We start from the raw sequence: 13325 nt of genomic DNA on the forward strand, positions 1-13325 counted from the left end.
TACTTGCGGGGGGGGGGGGGGGGATCACGCGAGGGGGAGATTAAAATAAAGCACCACCATTATTAAACAAACTAAACTTACCGGATCCGCACCGCTGCCTCTGCGAGTCCTCCTGGTCCAACTACCGCGTTGGCGCCTTTCAAGTACCGCCTGCTCTCAGCCAATCCAAACGCTGCTCCAGCAGCAGCTCCAGGATTGGCTTGAGCAGTAGTGCGCATGTTCTGTTTATGGCTTATTATTTTTTGCGACCAGCCCAAACATTCGCGCTAGGCTGCTCATTAGAAGAGCGGCATGAAACAACCCTCGCTCTTCTAATGAGCAGCCTAGTGTGCGCATGTTCAGGGCTGGTCGCAAAATGTTTAAGCCCTAAACAGAACATACGCACTCTTGCTGTGCGCTCCGCCCACCACCTGATACGTGTTATGGTGGATGTCAACTTGCAGCTGAACTCCTGTAGTGTAGTGTTGCCCCGCCCCCTTAAGCCGACTGCCTCCGGCTCTGGCGACCTGGGATACAGGGATTAGATAATTAAATTGAGTGAGTCAGAGTTACAGAGTGACGGGCTGACAGGCCGGCAACGCTCAGTGGTGGGGCAACGCCCAAGCACCCTAATGGACGCACCGCCCCTGCCAACACTGTATAGTCTTATTCTATTTTTTAACTGCTCCTTGAGTTGTATTGAAGAAAAAGGATAAGACACTACATTGAGAAATTCCAACCTCCATTGCCCTAAAACTGAAATATGCACAAGTGGCTATATGTTATTTTGCTTATAGTATGGATACTCATTCATCAATTCATGCTGGTCCCCTTTGGCTTAAAAACTCAGGCGTTCCCACCTGAACTGAGTCTGTTGACATGTATGTGGTCTTGTATAATATACATGTGCTGCTCATAATACATGCTAAATGTACAGAGGCACTCTTTTGAATCTGCCAAATTTCTCCCAAGCCCTATTTTGTCATTATCTCTTAGGCTTTGATAACATGGGAATTTGGATGTATATAAAAACTTAAACCATGACCATAGCTCTGTTGTCACATCACATAACGTGACCTGCCTCTATTGCCTCATCTCAATGAGATACCATGAGGTTCGAGAAATATTTAAAACCCCAAACTCGCCATTTGCCTCTTAGCATTCGGCTTTTGATCCAGGTCTGGACTCCATATAACGTTTTTGGGAAATCCTGTCTTGAGTACAGTATAAAGTGCAAGTCTTTAAATGTGGCCACAGCTAAACTGGGGGGCCATAAATGCCCTCTTACGCCCATGGTGACAAAAGAATACTAGAAATAGGTTTATGTCAACTATTTTTTCTTTATGTTAAGACTCACTCGTCAATGGCTGGAAGCAAGCATATGGAATATAGAATTGTGCACAGTAATTCAATTTCACCTTAAGTTTCAGTTCACAACGTTTTTGTATTCTCAGATTTCTTTCACTTTAAATCCTATGCAGAGGAAAAACATGAAAGCATGTCTTAGCTAATATTGTTTCTCATTCTCTCTAATCCGACATCTAAGGCCACCTAACTGTCCGCATTCCCTGAGCAAAGACACGTGGCAGCCTTGTCTCTAAAAATAGGCTGCACACAAATTATTTGTGTGCCTTTTATTGTGGTTCTTTTTCACTCAACTTGTGTCTCCATGGGCTTTTTGTGCCCACCTCGCTGTAGGCTCTAAGTACAAAAACAGCACTGAAAATAATTAGCGTCCATTTTTTGTATACAGGGGACACTTTGCTGAGGCTTTTAGGGTTCATGTAATGAGGCCCAGGCACGGCCACCTCATTACATGCGACCTCTCACATCCATCACTCAAGGCCAGCCACTTTGACTACAGAAAAAGCACAGCCACTCACTTTGCGCACCCCCCCCCCTCCTTCCCACCGAGCATAGAAGTTTTTTAATGGTCCCGTTGAGTCGGTTCCAGCATCAGCCTTTCATAACAGGCCACGAGCTGACTCACAGAACGGTCTTCCATTCACAAACTTTGACAGGGACATGCATGTTAATTATGTGACTAACTTCAATGAAGGTACAAACTCACCTGTCAGGGAAATGCTTCCACTTCACTGGGGTGCCACAAGCCCCACGTGGTAATGACTAGTGTAATATTATACACCAAAGCAACAATATATATGCATAAAAATACTTTGGTGTGTTGCCGTGATAATATCTATGTACAACTTGGTAGCCCCTTACATGTTCTGGAAGTGTATTTATTTCATTTAAAGCACTATGTGATTGTGAGTTAAATATGAATTTTCCCAGCAGGTGTGGATACAAAGGAACAATCTAGACGCTAAGGCTGCTGCTGCTGCTCCATCTTTAGGACTCTCTCTGCCGTGCTTTCATTTAACCCTGTACATTAGCGGTGAACATTTCCATCGGTCAGCAGTCATGACTAAAAGGTGACGAAAGTCGCGGCTCGCAGTACTCAGGAGGGGGAGGGGGGGGGGGCGAAGTTTAAAATTAAAATATAATAAAAGAAAAAACTCTGCTCGACTGCTGCTGGGCCGGGGTCCCGCGCTCTTCACCAAACAGGAACAGCTGCGATGTCACTGCCATCCTCTCTACTGACGCTGCACCAGTAGTGCCAGGATTGACTAAGGGCAGGGATACTCCCTGCCCATTAGGATACCGGGGGCTGCGGCATGAAGCAACCCTCTGTCTCTTAAGGGGAAGGCTAGTGCGCATGTTTGGGCTGATCGTAGAAATTACCAGCCGAAAAACGAACACGCGTCGGAGAACTAGAACGAAGAATTTGAATGGGGCCGTGGCATCAGTGGGGCAACGCCCCAGTGCCCCCAATGGACACACCGCCACTGCCAAGCCCCCATCCTTTCTAGAAAAAAGAAAAATCTTGCTGAGGCTGCCTAGGATGCCCTAGGGTGTTGCCACACCCCCTAATGGACATCGGCTGCTGGGAGCCTCCAAAGACGAGCTTGTGGTAGTGTTGTAGAGATTCACTCCGTGGTGTGTCTCGTGATATGCTCCACGCACCATCTTGCGGGTTCCTACCGAGACACACCACAACATGTTTATAGTCATGATTGTAATATTTTAAATTGTTTGTCTTCCATGCCCATGCAGAGATCGATTGGTTAGGGTTCTGGCTGACATGGTCAGTTTGTTCCGGGATCTTGACTGGCAGGTTGCTGCCTGTCATGGGTGAAGCATCCCTGGAAATATAGTTGCTTTCAAACATCTTCCTGCCTCTGTTCTACTTGCCACAGAGCTGTAAACCCACTCAGTACAGGGGTTTCCACCTTGCCCTTGCTGCCACCATGTGATATTGGCTAATCCCTAGGTGACCACTTGAAGAAAGCAGATATTGTGTGGGAGAAATATGGGTTGATGGTTGAGAGGTATGTGAGCCCTTTTCAAGCAACAGCCACAATCCTTGTTAGGGAGAACCACAGAAGGTCATTCTTAACCCACTGGCAGCTTGACACAAAGGCATCCAGGTTTAACTTAGAGGTAATGTGCAAAGAATTAATGCAACACTTAAACAGTAATAAACTGAAAACAAGACACAAAACCCCCACACTAATTTAATATATTATTTGATACCAAAACAACAAAAGTCCAATCAATGGAACAGGAACTATGAATTTTTAAAGGTTTTAGTGTAATCTAGAGCCTAAAGGATCAAAGCGCAAACCACAGACTTCTAGTTGCGCGAGATCAGGGCAAAGTCGAATGTTATGGCCGACGCTGACGGAGTGCGGTCCGGATACAAGAAGTGAACGGGGCCCGGTCTTGGCTTAACTTCGAACTTAGAAGAAATTTCAAACAAAAATGTCTGAGAAGGTAAAGTTCAGCGGGGCAAGACAGCCGGCAGTGCCTTAGGAGGAGATATCATCGTCAGTGATCTGCGGGAGAAATACTGGTGAAGATTTCTTCATTTAGACTTAGGGCCTGATTACAGTCTTGGCAGATGGGATACTCCAACACAAATGTGACGGATATCTCCTGCGCTGTATTACAAGTTCCAAACGATATAATGGAATTGTGATACGGTGGACAGGATTTCCATCACGTTTGTGATGAAGTAACCCTGTCCTCCAAGATCGTAATCAGGCCATTTGTCTCTTTTAGGAAGTCAAAGATCTCCATAGGGACAAAGCTGCAGACCCTATCAGACGAGGGCTCCAGGATGCTAAACACCCTTCTAGAGAGGAGCCGCTGAACAGGATTTGCTGCTGCAGAGAAGAACGTAGCAGGAGCTACTGCAAATTGAGGCCGACCAGCGATGCAACTTGGGCAGATTGGTGAACAGGTAGGTCCTGGTCTCCTCTGAGTTCCTAAAGCACGTTATTCTCTATACACGATTTTTAATGAAATCCAGAACAAGGAAAATCAGTAAGAGGCGGTGCGAAAACATTACTGAAAACTAGCATATAATGTGGTTTGTCTGGCCTCAGATTGAGAAGTTTGACAAAAGAGGCAATTGCTGAACACAAAGTCTTTCGCTTATGCTAGATATTGGTCCTCAGCTGACAAATGGACGCACACCTCTTCAGAGGGCTCTTAAGGAGGTACAGGGAATACTTACAATTTTGTTGTCAAAATATTCATTGCCTCCTTTTCTCATACCTTCTGAAAATTCACTAGTGTATTCTGATTGATAGTGCTTAGAATCTTGACTGGCAGATTGAGCAATATGACTCGGTGCCCCCCACTCTCAATATTGCAATAAATGTGCTAATTGCTTTTATTGGTAAATCATTGAAAATAAACATTGACAACTCCAATAGAAATCATATAGGAGAAACTTATTGGCTTTGCCAGTGCTTGTTGTTTCTATTTCTGTGGCTTGTCAGCAGCTATCACTGCGCTGCATGAGGTGACATTGCATTGCAGAGAGAGGCGAACGTTATCTGGGACACGGGAAGAAGCTACAACCTGGCTGCACTATAACATGGACAGCTAGGTGGCTTATGAACCTGTTGGTGTTTAACCCCTTCTGTGCCCATGGCGAGCTGGACTCGTCATGGGCCGCGGTTGCGCTGTGCCCATGACGAGTCCAGCTCGTCATGAACCCCGCCCGCTAATGCAACGCCCGGCACAGGGCGGGGAAAGGGCGTGGCACACAAGGGGTTAATTGTAAGGCAAAATGTTGCTTGATTGGAAATAAATTATAAAAAGTAAATGTTTAAACGACCCTGAACACCTGGAAAATTTGAAAAACCTGCAAAGTTGATGCAGCCAGATTTCTCCTAAGGAAACCTAAATGACGAGGAGTTTGGCCCATCATTCCACTGATGTGATGATGTAAGTTGAGGGGTACTGCCAGATCACAACCTTAAAACATGACTTGGTGTGTTTTTTGTCAATGAAGACCAGAAATCACTTTTGTTTAAAATGTTTTTGTAAAATAGGATTCGAAATTTGGTGTCACCTCAAAGCTGTCAAATGTTCTCATCATCAAGTTAACTAACATTGCAACTTAAAGTCAGTCGCTGCTGCTACTGAACGAGCAGGGGGGGGTCAAAAATAAATATTACTTACCTTGTAGGCTGCCGACTCTCCTTCATCGTCCCCTCTCGTTCGGTTCAGTCCACCCAGAACAGAAAGCACACAGGCTCCCTAGCCAATCACACTGCTGCTGTTAGCAGCGCTGTGATTGGTCAGAGCGCTGTAGCTCGGCACTCAGAGAGGGACTGGAAGCCTGTGCATGTTCCCCACCAGTCTGTGCAGTACAGCCTGGTGGGTAAAATGCAAAGTGTGCATAACTGGCTGCCCCAAGAGGGCCGGCCAAACAGTCATGCGCACTGGAGTGCACATATTTCCACCTCCCCTGCTGGCTGCGATGACAGCCAAGCCTCGACCCAAAACCTGCTTCAGCGCGGAATAATACAATGATAACATCATTTAATCTTTCCTTCTTTGCACTACCTAAAAGCAGTGGGGCGACGCTCCTCTGCCTTAGCAAAGGAGCCGCCACTGCTTCTCATTGTCAATGAGGACTTAAACTTAAAATTCCCTGCGCGCACCGGGCACCATTTTGTTGGCTACAAACCCAGGACCAGGCCACTTGACAGCTGTGACTTTTACATGTTTCAAGGTTCTTTTCTGCAACTGGGTATGGCCTACCCTGTTCCATGTCATTGTTTTTGTTCTATGAATGCTTGAAACATGAGTGACAGCACTATAGCTTCATATCCGCATTTAGCAGCCGAATAATATATGTATATTTTACCCAGTGCATAGGTTGTGTCGTAACGGCCAGAGCTGCCGACTTGGTTCGTGCCTCGGCATTAGCTCAACATCCTGTGATTCTTCTGGCCAAGTCACTCACTCTCCCCTGCCTACCAATATTGAATGTGTAATGCTCATGTAAAGCGCTCCAATGCCTTTGAGTCGAGTTGGCGCTATATAAAACTGCCAATAAAAAAGCAGCGTTCCTGTCAGTGTTATTGAGTGATCGGGGAAAGTGGCGTAATGCTGCTTTCATAAAGGGGGGGGGGGTCAAAATGCTATTTATCTGAGACTGAAACGTGATCATTGCCTGCCTATCGGCTCCTCTTTGTGTAGAGTCTACACATACTCTGTGTGCTGAGAGTTTTTACGAGAAAATGCCATGCATGCTTTGACTTGGCTACACACCAGTTGGACGGATTTACACAGCGTGCAGTACAAGCAAGAATTCTCCCTAGTTCAGAGCTTTATATATGTACCATTTAAAAGAATCTAAAGCTTTTACTAGTTATATATTGTACAACTTCTTAAAGGTGGTGTTTGCCCAGACAATCCGTTAGGGCCATCCTACCAGTTGCTTCAAGGGCGAATTCTTGCACGGGCCTGGCTCACCTCCACTTTCTGCTCCTGTTGCCTCTGCGGTGCAACATGTAAAAAAAAAAACATTGACAAAGTCAATAGAATTTGCCTAGGCGAAAACTATTGGCTTTGCCAACTCCTGTTTAGAGCTAGTACCCTGTCTGCTTCAGTATGGAAAAGCTAGGCACAGTGGGGCATATTATCAAGCCAGGCGATAAAATTATCGCCGCTTTAGCGGCAGAAAACTGCCGCTAAAACGGCGATAATGGGCTTGATAATATGCTCTATGGAATTCCAATTGAATCCCATGTTAGATGTGAAGGACATCTAACCTGAGCTTCGATTGGAATTCCATAGAGCATATTATCAAGCCCTTAATCGCCGTTTTAGCGGCAGTTTTCTGCCGCTAAAGCGGCGATAATTTTATCGCCTGGCTTGTTAATATGCCGCATATTGTTTTAGTGTTGGATTCTCCACTGTGGGTGGTGGTGGCGGGGGAAGGCGTTGATTCTCATTTTGAACGCATAATGGTTCACCGAAGGGTATTAATTATTTCAGCTTAAACACGCGCCGATTCTGTAAGTACTGACGCTAAACAATGCTGAACTTGCATTTGCTGTGGCGTTAAAAGGCGCGCGCTGCGCTCACCTCCAGTAAGGTCAGGTAAGGTCTCCCCAGGTTGAAGATGTGCAGGTTACCGATGACCAGCAGCGGCCTCGGTCCGGGAGGGAAGTTGCTGTATTTGTCGTTCTTCCGTCCGTTTATAAAGTTTATTAAAAAAACGAGAGTTAAAACACACAGCAGAAGTGCGACAACGGGATCAGGGAAATACATCTTCACGGCTAGCCGAGCAACACCGGCAGGGGAATCGCGAGCACTACGGAAAAGAAGAATGCGTGGCACGTTTTATTCCTCACCGCGTGTTACGCCACATCCCGCTTTCACTCCTCCTCCCGTTGTGCTGCACCCGTCACGTCGTGTTAAAGGGAAATGGTTTATTACAATAACAAAAAACGCGTGGACTTTGGAAATCATCTTTAGGTTGAAGGAGGCAGGGGTATATTTAATATTTGGTTATCGTTCTGACGTCACTGCCTTAGGAGCAGAGACTCAGCTACAGCTACCATCATGGCGAGAGCGGGCTCTGTGGCACGGTCTGCTTTCATCCTGTCTACCGCCACCCTTCTGTTTCTTTCCAGCAGGGCATGCAGTGGCGCACACACCTCGCTGTGAGAGTTATTTAGAGGCATATTATCAAGCCAGGCGATAAAATTATCGCCGCTTTAGCGGCAGAAAACTGCCGCTAAAACGGCGATAATGGGCTTGATAATATGCTCTATGGAATTCCAATTGAAGCCCAGGTTAGGTGTCCTTCACATTTAACATGGGCTTCAATTGGAATTCCATAGGGCATATTATCAAGCCCATTATCGCCGTTTTAGCGGCAGTTTTCTGTCGCTAAACGGCGATAATTTTATCGCCTGGCTTGATAATATGCCCCTATGTGACTCCCTTCTCATGACCCTTTTCTCCTACCAGGGGACTGGAGTCAGGGAGCGATGTGAATCCTCAGATAATATTTGGCCCCTTTGCCACGCTTTGCTGTCCTATGTACCGCCATCAGCTAGACTCGCCCTGTATTATTTTTTTAAGAATTAACTTTGATTTTGTAAATCTACTTAGTTGAGAAATAGGGTACAAGCAAACACGTGTGGGTAAGAAGGCTCCATTTAGCTAATGTACCATGTTGGTGATTATATTGTTCAGTTGCACAAGTGAACGAGGGCTTCCCTTCCAGGAATGGCTTCATGTTAAGATCTATGCCGCTCCCCTCTTGGAACGGTTTGCAAATCTTTTGATATGTTTGTGTGAGTACCATCACCTTTCACTTATTAGCTACTGTCAACACATCACTGAGCCCCTTGTGTTCCTTGTAATAACCCCTCTAGTGCTGCCATGCCCTGCTGCCTTCAATCTTGAATTGTTCTAGTCTCAGCACTATGGCCTGGATTCACAAGCACTGCCTCCGATGACCACTTGTTCCTGTCACTGGTATGGCGTCACCATCCTCTGCTTGCGGTCACCATCCTTTCTTCAATACGCTTTGATTCATTGTCAACCTGCCAAATATGACGGGCCTCTTTAAAGCTTTAGCGTTGACATTGCCTGCCTAAGCAGCTATGCACCGCAGTGTCCTCTCTCGTCTTCTCTGTGCTCAAATGACAGCTCACGGTTCTGACACCCAACAGCATTCCTTTGCAATTTACTTTTAGAACACTGGTTTTCTTTTTACTTTACCTGCTTTGGCATTATTAGCCAACAACGAGTAAATATTGGCTGGGTTGACTTTTGGCACATCTGTTATTCTGGGCCCGGCCTAGGTTGTAGTTACTGCTGTTTTGCAAGCTGCTGCGTTTGTTTCTTGCTGTTATATTATCAGATCAATCGTTTTTTAATGGTTTTTGTCTATTAAAAGCTGCAATGTGCTTAGTGACTTTAGAAAAGCAAACCCTGTGTTTGAAAGATTATTATTTGGCATTGTAGATATAGTGTGTTTGGAGTATGTTTTTAAAACATGTATACTATGGTCTATCGTAAGGTGATATGTTGCTCCGATTCAGTGATGTGAGAAGTAATAGACCGGTCTTTTCAGAATGCATTCTTTTGGTCATGTTTATCTACATTGCCCCATCTGTAAGGTTACAGTTGCGTTCATCATTGCCGTGTTTAGTAGCCTCTTTTTAAATAATACATTGTGCTTTTCCCACCCAGTTCTATAACTCCTTTATCAGTCTTGGTTATGAACATCTGATTGCCTCACTGGTGCACAAAACGGCTAACAGTTCCCATACACCAGATCAAGCCATCAACGCACTTCATTTTAGATTCATTGCAAAACATACAATTGCCATCACGTACATCCACTCCACTCAAAAACTCATAAGTAAAAAACATTTCCATTACAACGCCAATAGCTCTAACTCTAAAAAAACCGTGAGACCTATTGCATTGCAAATGCTTGTTTCATTAGCTGCCAACGCGGCCCCCTCAAGGGCAATCTGTTTCAATTTGTGTTGGACTGACTTGGCGGTGTCTCTCCAGGCTTGCTCCTGTTTTTCCCTGTCCTTTTAATGTTTTTTTTTTCTGTAAAAATGGAAAATGTGAGCCTGTATCTCCCACCAGGGTTTGGTGTCTACCCAACTACGTTGTCCAATCCACTTTGTATTTGGATGGGAAGCCCCATTTTGAGTATGTTGTAGAACATTGCAACCTGGGGGCCCATATCGGTCCATGGTTGGCCTGCCTCTTGTCCCATAATTTCATCATTCTGTCTAGAAAGTCTGTTATGGTCTCTCCTGGCTTCATACTCTCTGCCATCAATCCTCCGACATCTGGGCAATCAGAGAATATTTCCCTCAGGCCCCTCCATAATGGGTGCCTGTATGAGCTGAGCATGGACCATCATGCTTGATGTTTGTCAGCATGATTGCTGGGATGCGGGCTTGGGCAAACACCCTGTTAGTCTGCTCTCCGATGAGACTGCTTAGCAGACTTTTCACATCGCCAATTGCTATATTTATCCCTGTGGTGTTCTTCACAAAAGATGAGATCCATTTCCCCGACCCAACCATCAATGGCAGCAGTTTGGTTCTGAGCCCTTCCTTATCCATCTGGGCCCATGGCACCTAGGTTGTCCCTGACATGCCCTAGACATGCAGTAGTGAGCACATTTTGGCAGGGGGCAGCGCTTCTGGTTTCTCTCTAAAGTAGCAATCTCATTTTCTTAGGCGATCCTGCATGTAGAGAAAGTTCCACTTGGGATCTCCCTCTTCGTGACGGATTTAGTCCTCTGCAATGGCCATGTCCTCTGGTTTGAAGGATCCTTCCATCGGCCAGGGCCTATAACACTGGCCCTCCCTTTCGGTCCAATGGTCTTGCAGGCAGCAAAATGGTTACGCAAAGGTCTCACCTTCCTCTCTGGTCACTTTTTCCATTGGGGTCAATTTGACTATACCGTGTGTTTGAGGGAGCAGCTAACGTCTTCGTCGCTGCTCCCCTCATGTGCATGTAAAGGTGCTGTGTTGCTTTTCCTACATCTTAATTGAGTCTGTACCAGGCGACCTGGATCCCTTATCACCTGGTCGGCCCTTCTCCTACTCTGAAGATCTGCACACCAGACAGAAGCCTCTCTTCTAGTCCTGCCTCTGACTCTTCTCTGCCAATGCTCTATACTACCACCGCTCTCATCAGGATTAGGGAGTGATGCTCTGCTCTCTCATTGTGTTCCCCGAGTGAGAGCTCTCACTCTCTCCTTCCTTAATTCACTCACCTCCTCTAACTCTCATCTGGGTTGCCTCCTTGTTTCTGATGTAGGTGCTGTTCTTCTGGGTAGGAACTTGCCCTCAAACTTACTTTCACCTGTACCTTCAGCTGCCTCAGCATACCCTGCACCTCCCCCTCTATCATCTGATCCTTGTATCGCTGTCTAGTACTGATATGAATCTTCCATTCACCCAAGTGTGTTCACCCGATTGGGTGGGAGTGCATCTTCTCTGTGCCTCTGTAGTTAGATGGGTTGAGCTCGACGGGCGGGGGGAGGGTGATGAATTTTGGGAAGATCTAGCCATGGACTGGATCTAGTAGTTCATTTAACAGTGAGGGGCCCTCCGGCTCCCTCGACTTGGGGATTGATATAACCTTGTGAGGGGATGGCAGGCATTGGAGAGAGCACCTCCATTCCTACATACGGTAGGGGAGGTGCGGACGCCTTACTTGCGAGCTCTAGGACAGGATTGTAGGCCTGGGCATGGATGTATGACGTTACAACGCATACTTTTACAACGCATGCACTTACAACGCAATTTTTACAACGCAACATCCACTACAACGCATTCCATTACATCGCATGACACTACAACGCATTTTTAAAAACTACCTTTACAACGCATTCCATTACATCGCATACTACCTTTACAACGCATACCATTACAACGCATAATATTACATTGCATTTAAGGTAAGTATTGGGTAGTATAGGGGTAAACATTACTATTCTTACTCCAGGGGGTGCAACAGTAGGGTAAGTATTGGATAGTATAGGGGTAAAAATTACTATTCTTACTCCAGGAGGTACAACAGTAGGGTAAGTGTTGGATAGTATAGGGGTAAAAATTACTATTCTAACTCCAGGGGGTGCAACAGTTGGGTAAGTGTTGGATAGTATAGGGGTAAAAATTACTATTCTTACTCCAGGGGGTGCAACAGTAGGGTAAGTGTTGGATAGTATAGGGGTAAAAATTACTATTCTAACTCCAGGGGGTGCAACAGTAGGGTAAGTGTTGGATAGTGTAGGGGTTTTACCCCTATACTATCCAATACTTACCCTACTGTTGCACCCCCTGGAGTAAGAATAGTAATTTTTACCCCTATACTATCCAATACTTACCTTAAATGCAATGTAATATTATGCGTTGTAATGGTATGCGTTGTAAAGGTAGTATGCGATGTAATGGAATGCGTTGTAAAGGTAGTTTTTAAAAATGCGTTGTAGTGTCATGCGATGTAATGGAATGCGTTGTAGTGGATGTTGCGTTGTAAAAATTGCGTTGTAAGTGTAGTGCGTTGTAATAGTTGCGTTGTAAAGGTTGTTCACCCCTGAGCATCCTCAAAGATGGCCCATAGTTGTAACAGTTCCTCTTTTCTGGTCTTCCTTTGCCTTTCATATTTGGTCCGAAAGTGTGTTCTTGTGTGTTCGATTATGTTAGTGTTGAAGGTTCCCCCTTCTGGCCAAGTGAACGCGTGTATCTTAGTGTGTGCGTGCTATTTGCAGCAACATTTGCTATGTTTTTTTAACCTGTTTGGGGAACCTAGTTTGCATGTGTATCAGTGGCAACTCCATGATAGCTGGGAACTCTGTAAGGGACTGATATGCCCTAGCTTCTTAAGATCAAATAATATTAGATTCTATGCTGATTGTTGGGGAAATAAAAACACTGGGATTACTGGTTAAAACTACTTCTTTAAGCTCAATACTATATAGAATTAGCGACACCTTCATAAGAACATTGATTCATTAACAAAACACAACATTCAAGAGAAAAATGCAGTTACAATTTACAAACACCACAACATCAATACTTCATCATCTGATAACCACAGTGAAGAAAAGAGAGAAAAAAACTGACATAGATAACAATTATGACATTAACAAAAAATACCTTAGCCCACTCCTTAGGGCATGCTACCTGATGACGAGAGGAGGCTTTGAGGGTTTTACGGGACTAAGTGAGCCCGATAGTCTGTCAATATTGGCTCCGGGGCAAAGATAACAACCATTTCAGTGGAAATACACAGAACATTCTTGGCCAAGCACAAGCTACACTTAATCTCTAAGGTTCAAATTTTCCCAAATGTCCAAATTACACTCTATATCATGCAAACCATCTGTATCATGGCCAACGGTCCAAGCAAATAACACCTCTCACTTCTTTCAGATACCAACAGTTGTTAAGAAATTGGTAGCACAGAGAAAACCCTTT

At 45.1% G+C, this 13325-nt stretch overlaps 1 protein-coding gene across 1 annotated transcript in view; it reads right to left on the reverse strand.

The window, feature by feature from the left end:
* LOC146816631 (cytochrome P450 2K1-like) overlaps positions 1 to 7687 on the reverse strand; it is a 434887-nt gene extending 427200 nt beyond the window's left edge. Inside the window, exon 1 of the mRNA XM_085610510.1 lies at positions 7435 to 7687. Coding sequence (XP_085466636.1) covers positions 7435 to 7620 — 186 coding nt within the window. The 5' untranslated portion in view covers positions 7621 to 7687. The remainder of the gene's footprint in view (positions 1 to 7434) is intronic.
* Positions 7688 to 13325: the final 5638 nt, after the last annotated feature.

The sequence above is a fragment of the Triturus cristatus genome, chromosome 6 (assembly GCF_964204655.1).
Source record: "Triturus cristatus chromosome 6, aTriCri1.1, whole genome shotgun sequence".
NCBI lineage: Eukaryota > Metazoa > Chordata > Amphibia > Caudata > Salamandridae > Triturus > Triturus cristatus.